Source organism: Ranitomeya imitator, chromosome 7 (genome assembly GCF_032444005.1).
Source record: "Ranitomeya imitator isolate aRanImi1 chromosome 7, aRanImi1.pri, whole genome shotgun sequence".
Lineage (NCBI taxonomy): Eukaryota > Metazoa > Chordata > Amphibia > Anura > Dendrobatidae > Ranitomeya > Ranitomeya imitator.
Genome location: NC_091288.1, coordinates 39766788 through 39794631, shown reverse-complemented (window position 1 = coordinate 39794631; position 27844 = coordinate 39766788). Strand labels below are relative to the sequence as shown.

The 27844-nt window shown below is 42.4% G+C and overlaps 1 protein-coding gene across 2 annotated transcripts in view; it reads right to left on the bottom strand.

Moving 5' to 3' along the window:
• CERS6 (ceramide synthase 6) overlaps positions 1-27844 on the bottom strand; it is a 228465-nt gene that overhangs the window by 107141 nt on the left and 93480 nt on the right. For both annotated transcript variants that reach the window (XM_069733079.1, XM_069733080.1), the window contains exon 4: positions 18890-18947. In XM_069733079.1, coding sequence (XP_069589180.1) covers positions 18890-18947 — 58 coding nt within the window. The remainder of the gene's footprint in view (positions 1-18889; positions 18948-27844) is intronic.

Sequence of the window (27844 nt, the reverse complement as noted above, 5' to 3'; positions counted from 1 at the left end):
TATAAAAGCACCAAACCATAAAAAAATGATATAAATGAGGTATCGCTGTAATCGTACTGACCCGAAGAATAAAACTGATTTATCAATTTTACCAAACGCGGAACGGTATAAACGCCTCCCCCAATAGAAATTCATGAATAGCTGGCTTTTGGTCATTCTTCCTCACAAAAATCGGAATAAAAAGCGATAAAAAAATGTCACGTGCCCAAAAATGTTTTCAATAAAAACGTCAACTCGTCCCGCAAAAAACAAGACCTCACATGACTCTGTGGACCAAAATATGGAAAAATTATAGCTCTCAAAATGTGGTATTGCAAAAAATATTTTTTGCAATAAAAAGGGTCTTTCAGTGTGTGACGGCTGCCAATCATAAAAATCCGCTAAAAAACTCGCTATAAAAGTAAATCAAACCCCCCTTCATCACCCCCTTAGTTAGGGAAAAATAAAAAAAAATGTATTTATTTCCATTTTCCCATTAGGGCTAGGGTTAGGGCTAGGGTTAGGGCTAGGGCTAGGGTTAGGGCTAGGGTTAGGGCTAGGGTTAGGGTTAGGGTTAGGGCTAGGGTTAGGGCTAGGGTTAGGGCTAGGGTTAGGGCTAGGGTTAGGGCTAGGGCTAGGGTTAGGGCTAGGGTTAGGGCTAGGGTTAGGGCTAGGGTTAGGGCTAGGGTTAGGGTTAGGGCTAGGGTTAGGGCTAGGATTAGGGTTAGGGTTAGGGTTGGGGCTACAGTTAGGGTTGGGGCTAAAGTTAGGGTTAGGGTTTAGATTACATTTACAGTTGGGAATAGGGTTGGGATTAGGGTTAGGGGTGTGTCAGGGTTAGAGGTGTGGTTAGGGTTACCGTTGGAATTAGGGTTAGGGGTGTGTTTAGATTAGGGTTTCAGTTATAATTGGGGGGTTTCCACTGTTTCGGCACATCAGGGGCTCTCCAAACACGACATGGCGTCCGATCTCAATTCCAGCCAATTCTGCGTTGAAAAAGTAAAACAGTGCTCCTTCCCTTCCGAGCTCTCCTGTGTGCCCAAACAGGGGTTTACCCCAACATATGGGGTATCAGCGTACTCAGGACAAATTGGACAACAACTTTTGTGGACCAATTTCTCCTGTTACCCTTGGGAAAATACAAAACTGGGGGCTAAAAAATAATTTTTGTGGGAAAACAAAAAGATTTTTTATTTTCACGGCTCTGCGTTATAAACTGTAGTGAAACACTTGGGGGTTCAAAGTTCTCACAACACATCTAGATAAGTTCATTGAGGGGTCTAGTTTCCAATATGGGGTCACTTGTGGGGGGTTTCTACTGTTTAGGTACATTAGGGGCTCTGCAAACGCAATGTGACGCCTGCAGACCAATCCATCTAAGTCTGCATTCCAAATGATGCTCCTTCCCTTCCGAGCCCTCCCATGCGCCCAAACGGTGGTTCCCCCCCACATATCGGGTATCAGCGTACTCAGGACAAATTGGACAACAACTTTTGTGGACCAATTTCTCCTGTTACCCTTGGGAAAATACAAAACTGGGGGCTAAAAAATAATTTTTGTGGGAAAACAAAAAGATTTTTTATTTTCACGGCTCTGCGTTATAAACTGTAGTGAAACACTTGGGGGTTCAAAGTTCTCACAACACATCTAGATAAGTTCATTGAGGGGTCTAGTTTCCAATATGGGGTCACTTGTGGGGGGTTTCTACTGTTTAGGTACATTAGGGGCTCTGCAAACGCAATGTGACGCCTGCAGACCAATCCATCTAAGTCTGCATTCCAAATGATGCTCCTTCCCTTCCGAGCCCTCCCATGCGCCCAAACGGTGGTTCCCCCCCACATATCGGGTATCAGCGTACTCAGGACAAATTGGACAACAACATTTAGGGTCCAATTTCTCCTGCTAACCTTGGAAAAATACAAAACTGGGGGCTAAAATATAATTTTTGTGGAAAAAAAAATATTTTTTATTTGCATGGCTCTGCGTTATAAACTGTAGTGAAATACTTGGGGGTTCAAAGCTCTCACAACACATCAAGATGAGTTCCTTAGGGGGTCTACTTTCCAAAATGGTGTCACTTGTGGGGGGTTTCTACTGTTTAGGTACATTAGGGGCTCTGCAAACGCAATGTGACGCCTGCAGACCATTCCATCTAAGTCTGCATTCCAAATGGCGCTCCTTCCCTTCCGAACCCTCCCATGCGCCCAAACGGTGGTTCCCCCCCACATATGGGGTATCAGCGTACTCAGGACAAATTGGACAACAACTTTTGTGGTCCAATTTCTCCTCTTACCCTAGGGAAAATACAAAACTGGGGGCTAAAAAATAATTTTTGTGGGAAAAAAATTTTGTTTTATTTTTATGGCTCTGCATTATAAACTTCTGTGAAGCCCTTGGTGGGTCAAAGTGCTCACCACACATCCAGATAAGTTCCTTAGGGGGTCTACTTTCCAAAATGGTGTCACTTGTGGGGGGTTTCAATGTTTAGGCACATCAGTGGCTCTCCAAACGCAACATGGCGTCCCATCTCAATTCCTGTCAATTTTGCATTGAAAAGTCAAACGGCGCTCCTTCCCTTCCGAGCTCTCCCATGCGCCCAAACAGTGGTTTACTGCCACATATGGGGTATCAGCGTACTCGGGACAAATTGGACAACAACTTTTGAGGTCCAATTTCTTCTCTTACCCTTGGAAAAATAAAAAATTGGGGGCAAAAATATAATTTTTGTGAAAAAATATGATTTTTTATTTTTACGGTTCTGCATTATAAACTTCTGTGAAGCACTTGGTGGGTCAAAGTGCTCACCACACCTCTAGATAAGTTCCTTAGGGGGTCTACTTTCCAAAATGGTGTCACTTGTGGGGGGTTTCAATGTTTAGGCACATCAGTGGCTCTCCAAACGCAACATGGCGTCCCATCTCAATTCCTGTCAATTTTGCATTGAAAAGTCAAACGGCGCTCCTTCCCTTCCGAGCTCTCCCATGCGCCCAAACAGTGGTTTACTGCCACATATGGGGTATCAGCGTACTCGGGACAAATTGGACAACAACTTTTGAGGTCCAATTTCTTCTCTTACCCTTGGAAAAATAAAAAATTGGGGGCAAAAATATAATTTTTGTGAAAAAATATGATTTTTTATTTTTACGGTTCTGCATTATAAACTTCTGTGAAGCACTTGGTGGGTCAAAGTGCTCACCACACCTCTAGATAAGTTCCTTAGGGGGTCTACTTTCCAAAATGGTGTCACTTGTGGGGGGTTTCAATGTTTAGGCACATCAGTGGCTCTCCAAACGCAACATGGCGTCCCATCTCAATTTCTGTCAATTTTGCATTGAAAAGTCAAACTGCGCTCCTTCCCTTCCGAGCTCTCCCATGCGCCCAAACAGTGGTTTACTGCCACATATGGGGTATCAGCGTACTCAGGACAAATTGGACAACAACTTTTGAGGTCCAATTTCTTCTCTTACCCTTGGAAAAATAAAAAATTGGGGGCAAAAATATAATTTTTGTGAAAAAATATGATTTTTTATTTTTACGGTTCTGCATTATAAACTTCTGTGAAGCACTTGGTGGGTCAAAGTGCTCACCACACATCCAGATAAGTTCCTTAGGGGGTCTACTTTCCAAAATGGTGTCACTTGTGGGGGGTTTCAATGTTTAGGCACATCAGTGGCTCTCCAAACGCAACATGGCGTCCCATCTCAATTCCTGTCAAGTTTGCATTGAAAAGTCAAATAGCGCTCCTTCCCTTCCGAGCTCTCCCATGCGCCCAAACAGTGGTTTACTGCCACATATGGGGTATCAGCGTACTCAGGACAAATTGGACAACAACTTTTTGGGTCCAATTTCTCCTGTTACCCTTGGTAAAATAAAACAAATTGGAGCTGAAGTAAATTTTTTGTGTAAAAAAGTTAAATGTTCATTTTTATTTAAACATTCCAAAAATTCCTATTAAACACCTGAAGGGTTAATAAACTTCTTGAATGTGGTTTTGAGCACCTTGAGGGGTGCAGTTTTTAGAATGGTGTCACACTTGGGCATTTTCTATCATATAGACCCCTCAAAATGACTTCAAATGAGACGTGGTCCCTAAAAAAAAATGGTGTTGTAAAAATGAGAAATTGCTGGTCAACTTTTAACCCTTATAACTCCCTAACAAAAAAAAAAATTGGTTCCAAAATTATGCTGATGTAAAGGAGACATGTGGGAAATGTTACTTATTAAGTATTTTGTGTGACATATCTCTGTGATTTAATTGCATAAAAATTCAAAGTTTGAAAATTGCGAAATTTTCAAAATTTTCGCCAAATTTCCGTTTTTTTCACAAATAAACGCAGGTACTATCAAAGAAATTTTACCACTATCATGAAGTACAATATGTCACGAGAAAACAATGTCAGAATCACCAGGATCCGTTGAAGCGTTTCGGAGTTATAACCTCATAAAGGGACAGTGGTCAGAATTGTAAAAATTGGCCTGGTCATTAACGTGCAAACCACCCTTGGGGGTAAAGGGGTTAATAGGTGCAGAAGTGTTGATGTGCTTCTATTATACTTTTCCTTTGATTATTCCACTCCTCATTTTGGCTTACAAATACTGATGTAAAATACTGACCAAATACTGAATGTGTGATTTCAGGCTGTGTGCCCACATGAGGTTTTGGTAAGTTTGTGATGCTGCCTATGTTCGATCAAAATGCAGCATCTTACAGTTCCTAAGTGGATGGGATTTATAGAACTCTCTGGCCCTCTTCACCTTTCTGACATCAATGCGAGCGCCATGGGAAATTTTCCATTGGCACTCGCACTGATGTCAGTAAGGTGAAGCGAGTTCATTGGCTGTGAACTCGCAGGACCTCTCTGACGGCACCGCGAGCAGGAGAACTTCCTCAAGCTCGCGGTGCCCTCACACAGGGAATAACCCTTCACAGGCAGACAGTGAGAACATGGTGCTCAGTGTCTGCTGGATAACAGGCTGCATGGTCGCATCATGCAACCATGCAGCCTGCCATCTAGATGTAGGAGAGCTAGACCCGTCGTGGGACAAATGGATTAAAAGCATCTCTGCGGAAAGGTGAGGAATATTGTTGTTTGCTTTTTTTAACTCTTTTGCACATGACGAGGGCATCAGGGGAATGGGTGAGGTTGTAATTATGGTTTAAAGGAGTCTGTGTCATTCTTTCAAATAAAGGACTTTTTCTGGGTGTCTGTGTTTTCATACACAGTGTCTATCAGGCATATCCAGGGTTGGTCTGGCCCACCAGAGAACCGGAGAATCCTCCGGTGGGCCCTGGCTTCTTCTTCAGTAGAGTTCATAGTGCAAACATTGCAGTTGCTAAGGGGCTCTTTAGTGGGGGGAGAAAGGTGGGCCCTCAGAATCAAATCCTCCGGTGGGCCCAATGTTCTTTCGTATGACACTGGCCATATCCTCCTTCTTCACTTCTCGCTTCCTAAAACTCAATGTAGACAAAACCAAACTCATCATCTTTCCTCCATCTCGCGCATCTCCCCTACCCGACCTATCTATTATGGTAAGCGGTATCACGCTCTCTCCCGCACCTGAAATCCGCTGCCTCAGAGAAACTCTAGACTCTGCCCTGTCCTTCAAACCGCACGTCCAAACTCTTGCCACCTCCGGTCGCTTCCAACTCAAAAATATTTCCAGAATCCATCCCTTCCTCAGCCCTCAATCTACTAAAACTCTTGTGCATGCACTCATCATCTCCTGCCTTGATTGCTGGAACACCCTCCTTTGTGGCCTCCCTGCTAACTCTCTTGCACCACTTCAGTCTGTCCTCAACTCTGCTGCCTGACTAATCCACCTCTCTACTCACTACTCCCCTGCTTCTCCCCTCTGCAAATCCTTCCACTGGTCCCAATTCCCCAACGAATCCTGTGCAAACTACTAACATGGACCTACAAAGCCATCCACAACCTGTCCCCTCCCTATATCTCTGAACTAATCTCCCAATATCTTCCCTCACGTAATCTGTGATCCTCCCAAGACCTCGTACTCTCCTCCACACTTATTCGTTCCTCATACAACCGCCTCCAAGATTTCTCCCGAATATCCCCCATCCTCTGGAATTCCATGTCTCAACACGTCCGATTATCCACCACCCTCAGATTCTTCAGACGGAACCTTAAAACCCATCTCTTCAGGAAAGCATACAACCTGCAAAAACCATTCTGCCTCCTAACACCACCAGAGCTGCTGCACCCCTGATCTTCTGTTTCTTCCCCATTATCCCGTAGAATGTAAGTCCACAAGGAAAGGGTCCTCTCCCCTATGTACCAGTCAGTCATCATAAATTTGTTTACTGTAAACAATATCTATAACTTTGTATGTAACCCCTTCTCATGTACAGCACAATGGAATTAATTGTGCTATATAAATAAATAATAATAATAATACAATGTGACTATGGAGTTAGTAATCTTATTGACGCCTCTCCATTACTTACCTCGGGGCTTGATGTCACCTGACAATACAAAAGTGACATCAACCCCCCCAAATATCACCCCACTTGCCACCGCTACAGGGCAAGTGGGAACAGCGAGGATACGTGCCAGAATTGGCGCATCTTAGAGATGCGCCTTTTCTACGGGGGCTGAGAGCTGATGTTTTTAGCCTCGGGGAAGGGGACCAGTATGCATGTCCTCTTCCTAGGCTATTAATATCAGCCTGCAGCTGTCTGTATAGCCTTTGCTGGTTATTGATTACAGGGGAACCCCACATGATTTTTTTTAGGGTCCCCCGTTTTAATAGCCAGTAAAGGCTAAGTATACAGTTGCTAGCTGATCTTAATAGACGAGGAAGCTCCATTGGTATTACCCGCCTTCCCAGGCAATAAACATTGGCTGCCCCAGCCATCGGCTTTCCCTCTGCTGGTTACGAAAATTGAGCGGGAGCCAAGGCCATTTTTTTCAGAAACATTATCTTTTATTAATTAAATACATGTTCAGTAAGCTGCACACGCACTGTACTAATTGTATTTGTGACAGACATCTGTATATCTACCTATTCTATTTGTATTTACTGTATGTAATCCATCTCTTCTATCCTGTCGGCTCCTGCAATAATTTTATTCTACAGGGCAGATGAATTGCCGGCTTTTCTTCTAGCTATCTATGTAATTTATATACATATATATACTGTATGTGTGTATGTCACTGATGTCTATATATCTATGTATTCTATGTATATATATCTATTCTATTCTGACCCGTCACGCTGTGATTTTACTGCATGTGGTACATGAATTGCAGACTTTTGAAAGGACACTGACGAGTAAAAATCGGACAGCACTCGCTTGGTCCTAGTGCTGTGCGATTTTTTTTCTTGCACTCATAGGCTTGCATTGATGAGTCTCAGACGATGCATGCATACAATTGCAGTATGCTGCGATTTTACACACACGCTGAATACGGCTGAAAAAATAAACGGTGATGTGAGCTGCCCCATAGATTAATACTGGTCCGAGTGCTATGCGATGTTTTCTCGAATAGCACTCGCCCGTATTCTACAGTAGTGTAACGCTGGCCTAAGGGTATGTGCACACGTCAGGATTTTTAGCGTTTTTTTTGCGGAATTTCGCTATAAAAACGCTATAAATCCGGTCAAAAACGCTAACATTATGCATCCTATCATTTAGAATGCATTCCGCATTTTTTGTGCAGATGTTAGCGTTTTTTTCCACAAAAAAAACGAAATCCGCAAAAAATCCGGACATGCTCTTTCGTTTTGCGGATTTTTTGCGGATTTCCTAGCAAAAAGGACATTCCGGAAAATAAAAAAAATCCGCAAAAATTCCGCAAAAAAATCCGCGCAAATTCCGTGAGAAATCCGCACAAAAAAAAAACGCGGATTTCTGGCAAAATTCCCAGGATTTTGTCAGGAAAAAATCCCGACGTGTGCACATACCCTAAAACACACCAACAGGAGACAAAACTGAAGCAAAAGACAACGCGATAAAAAGATGTAAAAAAAGAGCACACTAAAACTCAATGAAAAACCTCAAGTAACCTAGTTTACGTACAGAAAATCTGCATCATCAAAAACTCGCCAAGAGGCCTCATTCACACATTGGTGATTTTTCTCATACAAGAAAATCGGTCTTAGTTTTATCAGTATGTTTTTATCAGAATTTCATCGTGGATTGGTAAATGTTAGTTTTTCATCAGTTTTTCGGTAAAAAACAAAACAAAAAACAGATGACATAGTAACATAGTTAGTAAGGCCGAAAAAAGACATTTGTCCATCCAGTTCAGCCTATATTCCATCATAATAAATCCCCAGATCTACGTCCTTCTACAGAACCTAATAATTGTATGATACAATATTGTTCTGCTCCAGGAAGACATCCAGGCCTCTCTTGAACCCCTCGACTGAGTTCGCCATCACCACCTCCTCAGGCAAGCAATTCCAGATTCTCACTGCCCTAACAGTAAAGAATCCTCTTCTATGTTGGTGGAAAAACCTTCTCTCCTCCAGACGCAAAGAATGCCCCCTTGTGCCCGTCACCTTCCTTGGTATAAACAGATCCTCAGCGAGATATTTGTATTGTCCCCTTATATACTTATACATGGTTATTAGATCACCCCTCAGTCGTCTTTTTTCTAGACTAAATAATCCTAATTTCGCTAATCTATCTGGGTATTGTAGTTCTCCCATCCCCTTTATTAATTTTGTTGCCCTCCTTTGTACTCTCTCTAGTTCCATTATATCCTTCCTGAGCACCGGTGCCCAAAACTGGACACAGTACTCCATGTGCGGTCTAACTAGGGATTTGTACAGAGGCAGTATAATGCTCTCATCATGTGTATCCAGACCTCTTTTAATGCACCCCATGATCCTGTTTGCCTTGGCAGCTGCTGCCTGGCACTGGCTGCTCCAGGTAAGTTTATCATTAACTAGGATCCCCAAGTCCTTCTCCCTGTCAGATTTACCCAGTGGTTTCCCGTTCAGTGTGTAATGGTGATATTGATTCCCTCTTCCCATGTGTATAACCTTACATTTATCATTGTTAAACCTCATCTGCCACCTTTCAGCCCAAGTTTCCAACTTATCCAGATCCATCTGTAGCAGAATACTATCTTCTCTTGTATTAACTGCTTTACATAGTTTTGTATCATCTGCAAATATCGATATTTTACTGTGTAAACCTTCTACCAGATCATTAATGAATATGTTGAAGAGAACAGGTCCCAATACTGACCCCTGCGGTACCCCACTGGTCACAGCGACCCAGTTAGAGACTATACCATTTATAACCACCCTCTGCTTTCTATCACTAAGCCAGTTACTAACCCATTTACACACATTTTCCCCCAGACCAAGCATTCTCATTTTGTGTACCAACCTCTTGTGCGGCACGGTATCAAACGCTTTGGAAAAATCGAGATATACCACGTCCAATGACTCACCGTGGTCCAGTCTATAGCTTACCTCTTCATAAAAACTGATTAGATTGGTTTGACAGGAGCGATTTCTCATAAACCCATGCTGATATGGAGTTAAACAGTTATTCTCATTGAGATAATCCAGAATAACATCCCTCAGAAACCCTTCAAATATTTTACCAACAATAGAGGTTAGACTTACTGGCCTATAATTTCCAGGTTCACTTTTAGAGCCCTTTTTGAATATTGGCACCACATTTGCTATGCGCCAGTCCTGCGGAACAGACCCTGTCGCTATAGAGTCACTAAAAATAAGAAATAATGGTTTATCTATTACATTACTTAGTTCTCTTAGTACTCGTGGGTGTATGCCATCCGGACCCGGAGATTTATCTATTTTAATCTTATTTAGCCGGTTTCGCACCTCTTCTTGGGTTAGATTGGTGACCCTTAATATAGGGTTTTCATTGTTTCTTGGGATTTCACCTAGCATTTCATTTTCCACCGTGAATACCGTGGAGAAGAAGGTGTTTAATATGTTAGCTTTTTCCTCGTCATCTACAACCATTCTTTCCTCACTATTTTTTAAGGGGCCTACATTTTCAGTTTTTATTCTTTTACTATTGATATAGTTGAAGAACAGTTTGGGATTAGTTTTACTCTCCTTAGCAATGTGCTTCTCTGTTTCCTTTTTGGCAGCTTTAATTAGTTTTTTAGATAAAGTATTTTTCTCCCTATAGTTTTTTAGAGCTTCAATGGTGCCATCCTGCTTTAGTAGTGCAAATGCTTTCTTTTTACTGTTAATTGCCTGTCTTACTTCTTTGTTTAGCCACATTGGGTTTTTCCTATTTCTAGTCCTTTTATTCCCACAAGGTATAAACCGCTTACACTGCCTATTTAGGATGTTCTTAAACATTTCCCATTTATTATCTGTATTCTCATTTCTGAGGATATTGTCCCAGTCTACCAGATTAAGGGCATCTCTAAGCTGTTCAAACTTTGCCTTCCTAAAGTTCAATGTTTTTGTGACTCCCTGACAAGTCCCCCTAGTGAAAGACAGGTGAAACTGCACAATATTGTGGTCGCTATTTCCTAAATGCCCAACCACCTGCAGATTTGTTATTCTGTCAGGTCTATTAGATAGTATTAGGTCTAAAAGTGCTGCTCCTCTGGTTGGATTCTGCACCAATTGTGAAAGATAATTTTTCTTGGTTATTAGCAGAAACCTGTTGCCTTTATGGGTTTCACAGGTTTCTGTTTCCCAGTTAATATCCGGGTAGTTAAAGTCCCCCATAACCAGGACCTCATTATGGGTTGCAGCTTCATCTATCTGCTTTAGAAGTAGACTTTCCATGCTTTCTGTTATATTTGGGGGTTTGTAACAGACCCCAATGAGAATTTTGTTACCATTTTTCCCTCCATGAATTTCAACCCATATGGACTCGACATCCTCATTCCCTTCGCTAATATCCTCCCTTAAAGTGGACTTTAGACAAGACTTTACATAGAGACAAACCCCTCCTCCTCTCCGATTTTTACGATCCTTTCTAAACAGACTGTAACCCTGTAAGTTAACTGCCCAGTCATAGCTTTCATCTAACCATGTCTCGGTTATTCCCACTATGTCAAAGTTACCTGTAGATATTTCTGCTTCTAGTTCTTCCATCTTGTTTGTCAGGCTTCTGGCGTTTGCGAGCATGCAGTTTAGAGGATTTTGTTTTGTTCCAATCTCCTCACTGTGGATTGTTTTAGAAATGTTCTTACCTCCCTTCTGAGTATGTTTTCCTGGGTCGTCTTTGTTCGAGTCTAATGTTTTTCTTCCCGTCCCCTCTTCTTCTAGTTTAACGCCCTCCTGATGAGTGTAGCGAGTCTTCTGGCGAATGTGTGTTTCCCAGGTTTGTTGAGGTGTAGTCCATCTCTGGCGAGGAGTCCATCATACCAGTAATTCACACCGTGGTCCAGGAATCCAAATCCTTGTTGTCTGCACCATCGTCTTAGCCAGTTGTTTGCATCAAGGATCCTGTTCCATCTCCTGGTGCCATGCCCGTCTACTGGAAGGATAGAAGAAAAAACTACCTGTGCATCCAGTTCCTTTACTTTCTTCCCCAACTCTTCAAAGTCCTTGCAGATTGTCGGTAGGTCCTTCCTTGCCGTGTCATTGGTGCCAACATGTATCAGAAGAAATGGGTGAACGTCCTTGGAGCTGAAGAGCTTTGGTATCCTATCGGTCACATCCTTGATCATCGCACCTGGAAGGCAGCATACTTCTCTTGCAGTTATGTCCGGTCTGCAGATGGCTGCTTCGGTGCCTCTCAGTAGTGAGTCTCCCACCACCACCACTCTTCGTTGCTTCTTGGCTGTACTTTTTGCTGTCACTTGTTGCTGTGTGCCCTTTTCTTTTTTGCTTGCTGGTATTGCTTCATTCTTAGGTGTGCCATCTTCATCCTCTACAAAGATTTGATATCGGTTCCTCAGTTGTGTGGTTAGTGATTTCTCCATGGTCTTCTTGCTTCTTTTGGTCACATGCTTCCACTCATCTGCTTTTGGAGGTTCTCTGACACTTTTTGCACCTTCTGTGACCAGTAGAGATGCTTCTGTTCTGTCTAGAAAGTCTTCATTCTCTTTGATGAGTTTCAAAGTTGCTATTCTTTCTTCCAGACCCCGCACCTTTTCTTCTAAAAGGGCCACTAGTCTACACTTCTGACAGGTGAAATTGGATTCTTCTTCTGGTCGATCTGTGAACATGTAGCACATGCTGCAGCTCACCATGTAGGTTGTCACATCTGCCATGTTGCTCCTAGATCCTGCTGACTTGCTGTGTGTTTTCCTTCTTGTGTAATCTACTCAGCCAAGCTCTCTTGCAATAATGTCCTACAGGCAAAAATTCGCGCGCCGTATGGCGCGCGGTTTGGTGATGCTTTCGAAGCAGCTGGTCCCGGCTGTACCCAACGATCTTCTAGCTTAGGGAGACTTCGCTTCTCCCAGAAGGCACCTGGAATATGCAAATTAGCCTCCTGAAGCTTGAATCCCTGGTTTGGTGATGCTTTCGAAGCAGCTGGTCCCGGCTGTACCCAACGATCTTCTAGCTTAGGGAGACTTCGCTTCTCCCAGAAGGCACCTGGAATATGCAAATTAGCCTCCTGAAGCTTGAATCCCTGGTTTGGTGATGCTTTCGAAGCAGCTGGTCCCGGCTGTACCCAACGATCTTCTAGCTTAGGGAGACTTCGCTTCTCCCAGAAGGCACCTGGAATATGCAAATTAGCCTCCTGAAGCTTGAATCCCTGGTTTGGTGATGCTTTCGAAGCAGCTGGTCCCGGCTGTACCCAACGATCTTCTAGCTTAGGGAGACTTCGCTTCTCCCAGAAGGCACCTGGAATATGCAAATTAGCCTCCTGAAGCTTGAATCCCTGGTTTGGTGATGCTTTCGAAGCAGCTGGTCCCGGCTGTACCCAACGATCTTCTAGCTTAGGGAGACTTCGCTTCTCCCAGAAGGCACCTGGAATATGCAAATTAGCCTCCTGAAGCTTGAATCCCTGGTTTGGTGATGCTTTCGAAGCAGCTGGTCCCGGCTGTACCCAACGATCTTCTAGCTTAGGGAGACTTCGCTTCTCCCAGAAGGCACCTGGAATATGCAAATTAGCCTCCTGAAGCTTGAATCCCTGGTTTGGTGATGCTTTCGAAGCAGCTGGTCCCGGCTGTACCCAACGATCTTCTAGCTTAGGGAGACTTCGCTTCTCCCAGAAGGCACCTGGAATATGCAAATTAGCCTCCTGAAGCTTGAATCCCTGGTTTGGTGATGCTTTCGAAGCAGCTGGTCCCGGCTGTACCCAACGATCTTCTAGCTTAGGGAGACTTCGCTTCTCCCAGAAGGCACCTGGAATATGCAAATTAGCCTCCTGAAGCTTGAATCCCTGGTTTGGTGATGCTTTCGAAGCAGCTGGTCCCGGCTGTACCCAACGATCTTCTAGCTTAGGGAGACTTCGCTTCTCCCAGACGGTTTCTCCAACTTTTCTAATCAGACAGTCGGTGAAAAACGGACTGCACATGGAGTGCTACATCTGAATGCTGTCCGATTTTTACATGGACTTATAGACTTGCATTGGCGAGATTGATCTCCGTGCCGTGTCGGGCAGCACGGTGGCTCAGTGGTTAGCACAGCAGCCTTGCAGCGCTGGGGTCCTGGGTTCTAATCCCACCCAGGACAACATCTGCAAAGAGTTTGTATGTTCTCTCTGTGTTTGTGTGGGCTTCCTCCGGGTACTCCGGTTTCCTCCCACATTCCAAAGACATACTGATAGGGATTCTAGCTTGTGAGCCCCATCGGGGACAGTGATGATAATGTGTGCAAACTGTAAAGCGCTGCGGAATATGTTAGCGCTATATAAAAATAAAGATTATTATTATTGATCCGAAAACCCTGATGAAAATCAGTCATGTCTCTGTGATTTGTGAACCACTCGTCCCATTGAAAATTCTATCCATGAAAAACGCAGCTAGAACTTTATTTTTTCCTGTTGACCTTTACATTTGTGAAGGTTAAATGAATATTACCATGTAGACACACTGGCCAATACACTTTCCACAGTGGCACTCAACAAATGACGGTATAAAAAGTGTAATAAATAATTTAGTTTTATTGCAGACAAAGAACTTCACCTCTAACAGAAAATTTAATTCTCACAAAGCAGAAAGAAACAGCTAATCGGTATTTTGCCTACAGCCGCTCCCCACAGAGATGCAGCAGACGGTATAATAGAGATAAATTAATTCCACAGCACAGGAATGAGCAGCTGAACACTTCAGGAAGAAAAAAAAAAAAAAAATCCTTAAGAGAAGTGCAGAGGATGCTCCCGCTATGGTGAATATTGGTTTTAGTAGTCAGGACAAATAGTGGTGCTGCCATGATGTCTATGTATGTGAGAAAGAAGAATGCAAAAAGCCGGCATTGACAAATCTTTTTTTTGTATATTCCAAAACCATCCAAAAATCTTTGGAGCGAAATAGTTGCTAGGATACTTTTTATTTATCGAGAGAAACAAATAAAATGGATAGACCAAATACAAGGCACATTGTGCTGCACTTCACAACCACTTTATGGCGGGTTTAATACACAATCAGGCTATTATCTTCATGGAAATCTACAGTAAACACCAATGATGAGCGATGTTCTCTCCAAAAACTGAGCATCTATGTGACTGCAGATTTGTGAATCCTTACAGTGGGCGCACTGCATGCTGTGTGGACTCGCAGCTGCCGGCATCAGGAGACGTGTGACAGTAAGTATAAGATTTGCATATGAGTCGCCCACCTGGGTAATTGGCATGGGTCCGGTCACTCTTAAAGGGGATGTCACAGTGCCTGCAACCCGGTCCGTGGCCCTGGGCGCTCAATAAAAGGGGAAAGGTCTTTAAAGGGGAATTGAGAATAAAGTCTATTGTTCGTGATGCCACCTGTGGTGTTCGGTCAGTGGGGACCGACGCTGCTTAAAAGGGTCCCCTGGGGTGATGGGATGGTGGCTAGTTGGTAATGCTTCCCATAAGTGAAGCGGGGTCCTCAGGGCCCCCAAGGTGTATGGTAGAGATGGTAGTTTGCTGGTAAATAAGTGGAGGACACAGTGTTGTAAAGTCTTTACCTGGTTTACTGATGGTAGTAGTGCATCTCAGTCCAGAGTACCAGGTACAGGTGTCCTGTGGTTCGGCTGGCTCAGAGGCAAACGGAGAATCCCTTTTCCAGTTGAGGTCCATGAGTCTTTCCTCCTTGCGCTGTTGTAAGAGGTCCCTGCTGACTGAAGCTTACTGGCAAAGTCCTCTTTTTCCCTCTCCTGGAACAGGCACCTGCATGACGGGCAGCTTGAGCCATTTTACAGGGTCTCTATGACCCAGGCTCTTCAGATGCTGCTGCGTGTCAGGTGTGGTGCGGGCAGATCACTTAAAGTTCTTAGCCCTCCGGTTATGTTGTGCATCCTGGGGAACGACATGACCTCGGGCTCCAGGAGCCCGGTTGCTGCGCTCTGGTTCTGAGGGTGCCCGGTCGCAGTTCCCCTCTGAGCCCTTTATCTCTTCTCTGCTCCTTTTCTCTGTAGCTCCACCACATTCAACCCCAGGGGTTATCTGTCTTTCCTGGAGCTGCAGCACTTCTCTGGCTGTACGGCTCCGTTGTCTGCACTCAGTTACAGACTTCCTTCTCTGTCACTGTCTCTCACAACTCACTAACTCCTCCTCCAGGCCAGGATATATATATCTGAGGGAAGCTCCCTTGAATCCGTGTCCTGAGCTCCCCCTTCTGGCCTGGATTTGGAATGTGTTGTGTATGGGTGCCTTACCTGGTAAAGAGAATTGCCTCCAAGCATGATATTACCCTCCCCGAAAGGAAGGCAGTATCACTGTAACAACCGGTTACATGGGGTGTTACACATACATATGGTCACATGCAGACTAGACGTGCACCACTTCAGTCAATGAAAGTGTATTGAGCGAGGTCGGTCCCATCTAGTATGAATATGGCTAGATCTATGTATTGTCATATGCTCCCAGCATCAGCACCGGGGAACCCTCACAGCGCGCAATGTGCATGATATATATGAGGATACAAAAGTCTGCAATGGCAAAGTGATTTCAGACTTGTACCTCAAAGCCAGGAACCCCTTTAGAACAGATCCAACTTGATGGATTTTAATTGTTTGATACTTAAGGATAAAATCTTCACATTTTATCTATTTTTTTGGGATGTGCCAATCAACTTTACTATTCTTGGCACCTTTAACACTTTAATTCCCATTCCCACAAATATTTTCATTAACACATGAATAAACAATGCAAACATTTGATATCCATACATTCATCAGTCTATGTGGGCATTCATGTGCCCATTAACATCAGACGGGAATGTGTCATCAGAAAACGACCTATTCAGAAAAGATGATTTGTCACCAGCTGAAAAATTAGAGTTTATTTCCTCTTACTTTCTTCACGAGGCTTCCGTGAGTATTTCATTTGTTTTCTAAATCCCCATAGAGGTGTCAGAAATATAAGCCTTTTTAGTGCTCATTCTTATGGTCTTTACTAAGGAGGCGTGGTAGGATAATAAAAGTCACGTCCACAAAAAATCCTGGGAGTAACACACATTTGATAAAGAGCAAAGAGATTAACCGAACTAAACAAAAAAGCCATAAATCTAGAACTATATGGTGGGTTTAAGAATAAATAAATAAAAAAAGGGGGAAAAAGCAGTTTACTCTGGGGAGCAGCAGGAATAAAGAGGGCAAAAACTGGTCCGTTGTTTTCTCCTATATACTGTATATAGAGGTGTTATCAGTCATTGTACAGGAGGGGGAGGTGAGCTGTGACATCACCTATTGTGAATGGTGGATCCTGTGTTATCTACTGTATATAGAGGTGTTATCATTGTACAGGAGGAGGAGGTGAGCTGTGACATCACCTATTGTGAATGGTGGATCCTGTGTTATCTACTGTATATAGAGGTGTTATCATTGTACAGGAGGAGGAGGTGAGCTGTGACATTATCTATTGTGAATGGTGGATCCTGTGTTATCTACTGTATATAGAGGTGTTATCAGTCATTGTACAGGAGGAGGTGAGCTGTGACATCATCTATTGTGAATGGTGGATCCTGTGTTATCTACTGTATATAGAGGTGTTATCAGTCATTGTACAGGAGGGGGAGGTGAGCTGTGACATCACCTATTGTGAATGGTGGATCCTGTGTTATCTACTGTATATAGAGGTGTTATCATTGTACAGGAGGATGAGGTGAGCTGTGACATCATCTATTGTGAATGGTGGATCCTGTGTTATCTACTGTATATAGAAGTGTTTTCAGCAATTGTACAGGAGAAGGAGGTGAGCTGTGACATCACCTATTGTGAATGGTGGATCCTGTGTTATCTACTGTATATAGAGGTTATCAGTCATTGAACAGGAGGAGGAGGTGAGCTGTGACATCACCTATTGTGAATGGTGGATTCTGTATTATCTGCTGTATATAGAGGTGTTATCATTGTACAGGAGGAGGACGAGGAGGTAAGGTGTGATATCACCTATTGCAAATGGTGGATTCTGTTATCTACTGTATATAGAGGAGTTATCAGTCATTGTATAGGAGGAGGAGGTGAGCTGTGACATCACCTCTTGTGAATGGTGGATCCTGTGTTATCTACTGTATATAGAAGTGTTATCAGCAATTGTACAGGAGAAGGAGGTGAGCTGTGACATCACCTATTGTGAATGGTGGATTCTGTGTTATCTACTGTATATAGAGGTGTTATCATTGTACAGGAGGAGGAGGTGAGCTGTGACATCATCTATTGTGAATGGTGGATCCTGTGTTATCTACTGTATATAGAAGTGTTATCAGCAATTGTACAGGAGAAGGAGGTGAGCTGTGACATCACCTATTGTGAATGGTGGATCCTGTGTTATCTACTGTATATAGAGGTTATCAGTCATTGAACAGGAGGAGGAGGTGAGCTCTGACATCAGCTATTGTGAATGGTGGATTCTGTATTATCTGCTGTATATAGAGGTGTTATTAGTCATTGTACAGGAGGAGGACGAGGAGGTGAGGTGTGATATCACCTATTGCAAATGGTGGATTCTGTTATCTACTGTATATAGAGGAGTTATCAGTCATTGTATAGGAGGAGGAGGTGAGCTGTGACATCACCTCTTGTGAATGGTGGATCCTGTGTTATCTACTGTATATAGAAGTGTTATCAGCAATTGTACAGGAGAAGGAGGTGAGCTGTGACATCACCTATTGTGAATGGTGGATCCTGTGTTATCTACTGTATATAGAGGTTATCAGTCATTGAACAGGAGGAGGAGGTGAGCTGTGACATCAGCTATTGTGAATGGTGGATTCTGTATTATCTACTGTATACAGAGGTGTTATCAGTCATTGTACAGGGGGAAGAGGAGGTGAGCTGTGATATCACCTATTGTGAATGGTGTATTTCGTGTTATCTACTGTATATAGAAGTATTACCTTTCATTGTAATTCTGCATGATGATGATGAGACTGCTGAAAATTGTTCTGTACAAGAAATGTCATTCTAGTATAAGTGACAAGTGTGGAAATTGCAAGGTTACTGATTTTAATTTTATTAGTATTATGGAAAATTGAAAAATATATTCTCAATTTTAAAAAAATATTTAAAAACCGTATTTAAGAAATAAGTCATTTTCTTGAATCGGTCTTTTCTGAATATTCACATGACAAATGATTCTAAAAAAAAGAAAAGCATAAGAAACAAAATAAGCTTAAGTGTCTGGAGGTTAACTGCAAGTATTATCAAAAAGTTTTGTAGACTACTTGAAGTGCAAAGAAAGTAAAAAATATAATGTCTGAAACAGTTAGAAACATAAGTTAAAAAGGAGTGTTCTGTCTACTTCTGGATGTGGTTAGTAACTGCCTCCTTAGAATTAGCGCTAGTTACATTGCACATGTCCATGAGACTGCTATTCCTTAGATATAAAAATCCATGTACCTACCTTTTTTAGATACCGGACCCCATAGGTAAATATATAGAGGTTAAAAGTAAATTTCCACCTGTAAAAAACATAGTAAATGATGAAATGAGTTTTAAAACGCTAAAGCACCATATAAAAAAATATAATATAAATTCTATACTTTTTTTTGCTACATCTTGTTTATAAATACATTACATTTGCAGAAGCTTTAAATTGGGTATTGCCACCTCCAAGATCCTATCCCTATATTGAGTAGGTGTAACAATAATAATATTAGCAAATACCTTCAGTTAGAAATGTAGTATAGTTCTTCTGATAAGCTATGTCGCTTACCCCATGTGCTGGCATTGTAGTAACTTAGATATCCACTAACAACTAACTGTCAGTATATGACATGGATACCTAAGCTACTGCAATGTCCTGTACATGGAGTACATAGCTAATCAGAAGAACTATACTACTTTTCTAATTGGAGGTATTTGCTAATATTATCACACCTACTACATATTGGTATAGCATCTTGGAGATGCTATGCACTTTTGGTAACAGTCTGTACTTCTGGAATTCCATTCAGACCCTGAACCAGGAGGCACTGGATGAGCACAACCAAGCCCATCAATACATAGGAAAGCACATGATTACATTTGTACCCTCAGTAGACAGTAATGAACCTTTGCCTGTTACATATGGAGGCTTTCAGGACTAACTTTTTCCCTTTTTTTACCATTACCTTCACACACCTGCATTGCTCATATGTAACACGCAGTCATTACGGCTCTATGCGCCATTTACCCATCTTGTTTTCATTTTCACGGCTCACAAACCAAATGCGTTTTTAAGTAAGTTCATCGAGCCACGCTCATTAAATGAGGGAAACATGATTAACTTCACAATGGTATATTTAGAGGAAGTTATAATAGACTTTTCAGATTTTTTTTTTCTGACGGTAATTATAACACTGTGTCACCGAGCTATTATTTCACTGAAATATAGAATTGCTTGCTGGGTTAAAAGTCCTACAATGAATGCAATTCAGCTCTTACAATTACCCATGAATGCAATCTCCCAGTGCTGACCTTTCACTGGTAAAAAAAGAAAAAAGTCATTTAAAGTCTTTCCGATTCCACCTTCACAATCGGTACGGCACTAATAACGATACTTCAAATTGTAAAAAAAAATAAAAAATAGATAAAAACTAAAAAAGTAGAAAAAATAAAAAATAAAATTGTCACGTCCACTTCCTTAAATTATTAGGGTCTTTCCTGCTGCCATCGTGGGGACCCCTCGCTTCTATAATTTTCATTCATTTCAATAGTAGTTGTAATTTTTTTTTTTAATTTTTATTTTATTTTTTTTTTAACTGAGAGTTCTTCCTAGTGGAGGCCGCAGATTGACAGGTTTTAAAGGGTTACTGGAACAATTATGACATATTCACAAAATTGGTGACAAGTGTCTGACAGATGAAGCTCCTAGCGCTAGGATCCGGGATGGACTCGAGAATGGGGCTCTATTGGGCGACGCTGTGATTGGAGACATAGCTGGGTATGCGCCTCCATCATATGAAAGGGAATTAGGAAGGTGGAAACTTTATTTTCAGTCGTTTTTTGAAGGGTTGGTGACTTTAATGTGTGCAAAATACAGCTTACAAAATAGTAACCAACTCCTATGACTTCTGTGTGTACCCCATGACTTCATATTGTATCACGTTACCTTTAGATGTAATATTGAATCAACCTCGTATTGATAGTGATGAAACAGGGGAATGCCACAATTGTAGAGAAGGTCCTGTGTCTGGCACCTATCCACAAGCAATTCTCTACCTGGCAAATTTCTAAAGACCCTTTTGCATGGGTCATTTTCAATGGCAAAGTTATAGGTAGAGACGAGAGAACCCAAACTTAAAAGTTCGGGGTTCGTACCGGACAGTTGGTGTCCGGGGCTAAACGCCGAAAAACTGACTTCTCTCGGAAGTCCGTTGTAATGTTCAGAGTCCTGGGGAAAATTCATGAGAAAAAGGGGAAATTTTCCATCTCAAAAGTTTGTGCCCCCATTGTCTTCATGGGGTTCGGGTTATGGTTCAGGTTCGGGTACCTGAACCAAACTTTGGAAAAAAATTTTTGTCCGGTACAGAACCTGAACTTTCACGGGTCTGCTCATCCATAGTTATGGGTAGTTTAACAGTACCGGTCAAAAGTTTGGACACACCTATTCATGCATTGGATTTCCTTGTTCTTATAGGAATGTGAATGCCTCGATTAATGGCTAGTACCTCTACAGTTTAACAACTGTGGCCGCACATGCACAGTGCTTACAAGTTCTTTCAAATAGAGCTTGAACGCGCTGCTCTGAAGCTGGCCAGATTACTGGTGGAGTGTACTTTTAGCTCCCATTTGACAAGCTTCGATGTTACTGCACCCCTCCTATTCTGCAGAGGTAAAGCTGCCTTAGGCCGGGATCACACAGCGAGAAACGGCCGAGTCTCGCAGGTTAAAATCAAGCTCTGGTGCCGGCACTCCGGAGCGGAGCGTGCAGCCGCATAGCAATACATGGAGCTGCACGCTCCGCTCCGGAGTGCCGGTGCCAGAGCTTGATTTTAACCTGCAAGACTCGGCCGTATCTCGCTGTAGTGTGACTACGGCCTTAAAGAGAGTAGAGGCTAGTAGCATAATCATGCTGCTAGTCCAAACTGTCAAGCAAGCAGCAGCACAAGCCTGGGAACATTAGGGTCGAACTTTAGGGTCTGTGTTGGGTTTTTCTCTTATTTTTTCTGTAACGTTTTGTCACAAAATCTGAAGGACTTCCTAAGGCCGGTTTCACACGTCCAGATAATTCCAGTACCGGAAAAAATCAGTACCGGAATTATCCGTGTCCGTGTGCCCCTACGTTTCTGTGGAACATCAGTGTGGCACACGTGCGGCACACGTGTGCCGCCCGTGTGCCCACTGGGTACCACACGCACCGTGCTGGGTACCACACGTACCAGCATCTGGTGCTGAAGCCGCAATTCATATCTTCCCTGCAGCAGCATTTGCTGTAGAGAAGATATGAATAATAGTGTTTAAAATAAAGATCTATCTTCCCCCCCGCCCCCCCACCCCCTGTGCGCCCCCCCGCTGTTCTGAAAATACTCACCCAGCTACCTCGTTGGCTGTCACTGCTTCCTGTTCTGGCCGCATCTTCTCCTGTATGCGGTCACGTGGGGCCGCCGATTACAGTAATGAATATGCGGCTCCACCCCTATGGGCTATTTGGCACAGATATCTTTATTTTAAACAGTATTATTCATATATTCCCTGCAGCAAACGCTGCTGCAGGGAAGATATGAATGGCGGATTCAGCAACAGTGGGGGGGACAGCGCTTAATGTAGCGCTGTCTCCTGCATGGCACACGGACTGCACACGGACATTGACTTTAATGGGTCCATGTAATCCGTGCGCTTCCACGAACACTGACATGTCTCCGTGTTTGGCACACGGAGACACGGTCCGCAAAAAATCAATGACATCTGAACAGATGCATTGATTTTTATGTGTCTACGTGTGTCAGTGGCTCCGGTACGTGAGGAAACTGTCACCTCACGTACTGGAGACACTGACGTGTGAAACCGGCCTAATACCAGAAAAGTTAATGAAATTGCTGGAGTCTCATGCACACGTTGCTTATTTTTTACTTGCAGATTTAGGGTGCATGCAAATGTTGCATATTTGCAGCAGAAATTTCTGCGTCTCTTGGCAGAAAAAAAATCTGCATAAATAGACGCTTTTTTTGCCACTTTTTTACATGCCTTTTTGTTGGGGATTTTTCCGCACTCATTAGTATTTGTGAAATCTGCAGTAAAAACGCTGAAAGAATTGACATTCTGTAGATTTATATCTGCTCCAAATCTGGAAGGACAAAATAAGTAACGTGTGTATGAGATGTCAGGATTCTCAGTGACAAAACTGTGCAGAAAATAACTCGACCAAAAATGCAAAGTTTACACGGGCCCTTAAATCTGCAGCATGTCAATACTTTCAGTGCTTTTTTGCTGCATTTTTCCTAAAAGATACAGAAATGGTGCAGAAATGTTTGCAGCAAATACTCAGTGTGTGCACATACCATTAATTTGCCAAGGTATCTGCTTTACAAAACTTAAGACTAAGGCTGGCTTCACACTCAGCGTATGAAAATACGGTCCGTATATTACGGCCGTAATACGCTGAAATGTCCCGAAAATAGTGGTCCGTAGCTCCTCCGTAGGCAGGGTGTGTCAGCGTTTTTTGCGCATGGCATCCTCCGTATGTAATCCGTACTGCGTGGTTTTCTCGCAGGCTTGCAAAACCAACATACTGCTATAGAAATGATCCATGTGTCCCAAACAGAAAAAAAAAAATATATATACTGTCTATATATATATATATATATATATATGTATATATATCTATATATATGTCATTAGACACATATATGTATATATATTAATATTTTTTCCAGCGCTATACAGCTTGAAAGCCGGTAATTCAATTACCGGCTTTTTCTTTCTCCTTCCTAAAACCCGACATGATTTGAGACATGGTTTACATACAGTAAACCATGTCTTCTCTCCATTTTTTTTTGCAGATTCCACACTACTAATGTTAGTAGTGTGTGTCTGCAAAATTTGGCCGTTCTAGCTCTTAAAATAAAGGGTTAAATGGCGGAAAAAATTGGCGTGGGCTCCCGCGCAATTTTCTCCGCCAGAGTAGTAAAGCCAGTGACTGAGGGCAGATATTAATAGCCTGGAGAGGGTCCATGGTTATTGCCCCCCCCCCCCGGCTAAAAATATCTGCCCCCAGCCACCCCAGAAAAGGCACATCTGGAAGATGCGCCTATTCTGGCACTTGGCCACTCTCTTCCCATTCCCGTGTAGCGGTGGGATATGGGGTAATGAAGGGTTAATGCCACCTTGCTATTGTAAGGTGACATTAAGCCTAATTAATAATGGAGAGGCGTCAATTATGACACCTACCCATTATTAATCCAATTGTAGTAAAGGGTTAAATAAAACACAAACACATTATTGAAAATTATTTTAATGAAATAAAAACAATGGTTGTTGCAGTATTTTATTCTACGCCCAATCCAGTCACTGAAGACCCTCGTTCTGTGAAAGAAAAAACATTATAAACCAACAATATCCTTACCCTCCGCAGATCTGTAACGTCCAACGATGTAAATCCTTCTGAAGGGGTTAAAACATTTTGCAGCAAGGAGCTTTGCTAATGCAGGCTGCTCCTTGCTGCAAAACCCCGAAGAATGAGGCTAAATATAGATCAATGAGCTATATTTAGCTTCATTTGCGGTGAGGCGCCCTCTGCTGGCTGTTCATAGATCGTGGGAACTTTCCTAGAAAGCCTGGGAGCTTTCTAGGAAATCAAATCATGTCGGGTTTTAGGAAGGAGAAAGAAAAAGCCGGTAATTGAATTACCGGCTTTCAAGCTGTATAGCGCTGGAAAAAATATTAATATACGGTATATACATATATGTGTCTACTGACATATATATATATATATATATATATATACCTATTCTATGTGTACACATTTATTCTACCTATTCTACTGTAAGCTGTCAGTGTGATTTTACTGTACACCGCACTGAATTACCGGCTTTTCTCTCTAACAGCGCTGCGTATTTCTCGCAAGTCACACTGTTGGTCCGTGTGTAATCCGTATTTTTCACGCTTCCATAGACTTTCATTGGCGTATTTCTTGCGCAGTACGGTGACAAACGCAGCATGCTGCGATTTTGTACGGCCGTAGAAAGCCGTATAATACTGATCAGTAAAATACGGCAGATAGGAGCAGGGGCATAGAGAATAATTGTGCAGTATTTTTTGCGAGTTTTACGGACGTAGTTTCTGCGCTCTTACGTCCGTAAAACTCGCAAGTGTGAAGCCGGCCTAACTCTCAGAATTCTGCCACTGATTTGACAGTTGACACTGTACGGTGCTGCATTCAGTTTGCCCTCTCAGAATCGACCTAGCAGTTGTAGCTTTTGCTCAGAAACCTTTTTAAGGCTATGTGCACACGTTGTGGATTAGGCTTAGGAATTTCTGGTGCGGATTCTGCCTCTCCTGGCAGAAAATGCACCTGCGGATTTGTTGCATTTTTTGTGCAGTTCTGCAGCATTTTTTGTGCGTATTTTATGTGGTTTTCTTGCGGATTTGCTGCATTTTTTACCCCTGCGGTTTTCTATAATGGAATGGGTACAAAAACGCTGCAGATTCACAAAAAAAGAAGTGACATGCTACTTCTTTTAAACCGCAGCGTTTCCGCATTGGATTTTCCGCAAGGTGTGCACAGCATTTTTTTTTTCTCATTGATTTACATTGTACTGTAAATCAATTGAGGATCTACAGCGTTTCTGCACCTCAAAAAACGCTGCGGATCCGCAGAGAATCCGCAACGTGTGCACATACCCTAATAGGCGACGTCACCCATTTTTTTCTGCTTTCACGTGGCACTGATTTTTTTTGCTGTGCGTTTCAATTTACGGTAGTGTTGCAAAAATAATAAAAATCTACTGATTCGAGTTTCAAGCAGAAACTCCAGCTGGCAACTGCCAGATTGTATGCAGATTTTGAAGTTGAATACTTATATATATCTGTATGAGGAAAAATCAATCTGTACATTCTAGAGAAGGGAAAACCAATTAGCACGGCCGTAGTCCACCGGCCACGTCAGTAGTCGGTCGCCACTGAATAGGAGTTTCCCGAACAACTTCCAACCTGCTGGTGTCCCCGAATGTTTCTTCTGATAAGTAGGCGTCAAAAGAGGTGAAGGCGACCCGCAGGAAGCAAAGGGTTAGCAGTAGTGATGAGTGAGTGTACTCGTTGCTCGGGTTTTCCTGAGCACGCTCGGGTGACCTCTGAGTATTTGTTAGTGCTCGGAGATTTAGTTTTCATCGCCTCAGCTGAATGATTTACATCTGTTAGCCAGGCTGAGTACATGTGGAGGTTGCCTGGTTGCTAGGGAATCCCCACATGTACTTATGCTGGCTAATAGCTGTAAATCATTCAGCTGAGGCAATGAAAACTAAATCTCCGAACACTAACAAATACTTGGAGACCACCCGAGCGTGCTCGGGAAAACCCGAGCAACGAGTACACTCGCTCATCACTAATTAGCAGTACTTTCACCAGGCAGCCATAGACTACTGACGTGGCCAGGGGACCATGGTTCTGCCAATCGATTCACTCATCTCTACAGCTTAGCTGTCCATCTTTGATCCAAAATGTAAATTTATTAGGTATAAAGCAAGCTGCCAATTTTTGAGAATGTTCACGCCTGAGGGACTGATGTAGACCCATTAATTAACTCCTTATGGAACAGCACGGTACATGGTTATTACCCAGTACAGAAGTAATCAAAATCTACGTGAATATAGATCAGTACAACATGTGCCTACTTCATATCAATCTACAAGCCCTCTCCCTGGTAATATTCCTCTTGTGAATACATTTATTAATAAGTACACGACTCAAAGAACAGACGATTTTTGTTTTTTTGGTTTCAGATTATGAATACAATTCTAGTTTGCCATAAACTATTGTCAGATACAAGAGAAATTAGGAAAAAGTAGCAAGCGTTCGCTCTATCGTACAGTCCAAAAATTATCATCTGAAAGTCCGGCATTTTTTTCTGTAGCAGAACTTCAAAGCACTGCTTCATCAGGAAATGACCTCTTTATGTCAGGTTTTTGTGTAACTTGTAAGAGTTTTGTTAATTTTTTAATTTATGTTTTTTTTCTGATTTTCCATAGTAAAATGAATTTTTAAAACTTGTCACTTATACTAAGATTTTTCAACAGTCTTATTATATTATCACAGGCAGGATTACAATGAAAGGTAACACCTCTATACACAGCTGATAACACAGGATCCACCAATTTCAATAGGTGATGTCAGAGCTCCCCCCCCCCATACCAATGAGCTTTGCACCCGTTCATTAGGTGCTTCCACAGAATGGCAGGGTCTGAGTCTGTTCATTGCTGCCTATGTACATGTGAATTTCCAGAAACAAGGAGTATGACTCTAAACAAGCCACAGTGGTCAATATGAAAATTGCAAGATTTCTATTTTTTTTTTTTTTTCATTTTTAATAAAGATTGTAATATGGGTAGTAAAAAAAATAGCAAATTAAAAAAATGCCCCCTTCCGCAGAGATGCTTTTAATCCATTTGTCTCACAATGGGTCTAGCTCTGCTACATCTAGATGGCAGGCTATATGGCTGCATGATGCGACCATTCAGCCTGTCATCCAGTAGACAATGAGCACCGTGTGCTCAGTGTCTGCCTATGAACTGCTGTTCCCTGTCTGAGGGCAACCCGAGCGTGAGAAAGATCTCCTGCTCGCTGTACCATCTGACAAGTCCTGGGAAATCACTGGCAATTAACTCACTTCACCTATGTGATGTCAATGGGAAATTTATGTAATCCACATCTTCCATCTTGTCGGCTCCTGCAGTGATTTTACAGTACACGGCAGATGAATTGCCGGTTTTTCTTCTGTCTATTTATGTTATATATACAGTGGGGCAAAAAAGTATTTAGTCAGTCAGCAATAGTGCAAGTTCCACCACTTAAAAAGATGAGAGGCGTCTGTAATTTACATCATAGGTAGACCTCAACTATGGGAGACAAACTGAGAAAAAAAAATCCAGAAAATCACATTGTCTGTTTTTTTAACATTTTATTTGCATATTATGGTGGAAAAAAAAGTATTTGGTCAGAAACAAAATTTCATCTCAATACTTTGTAATATATCCTTTGTTGGCAATGACAGAGGTCAAACGTTTTCTGTAAGTCTTCACAAGGTTGCCACACACTGTTGTTGGTATGTTGGCCCATTCCTCCATGCAGATCTCCTCTAGAGCAGTGATGTTTTTGGCTTTTCGCTTGGCAACACGGACTTTCAACTCCCTCCAAAGGTTTTCTATAGGGTTGAGATCTGGAG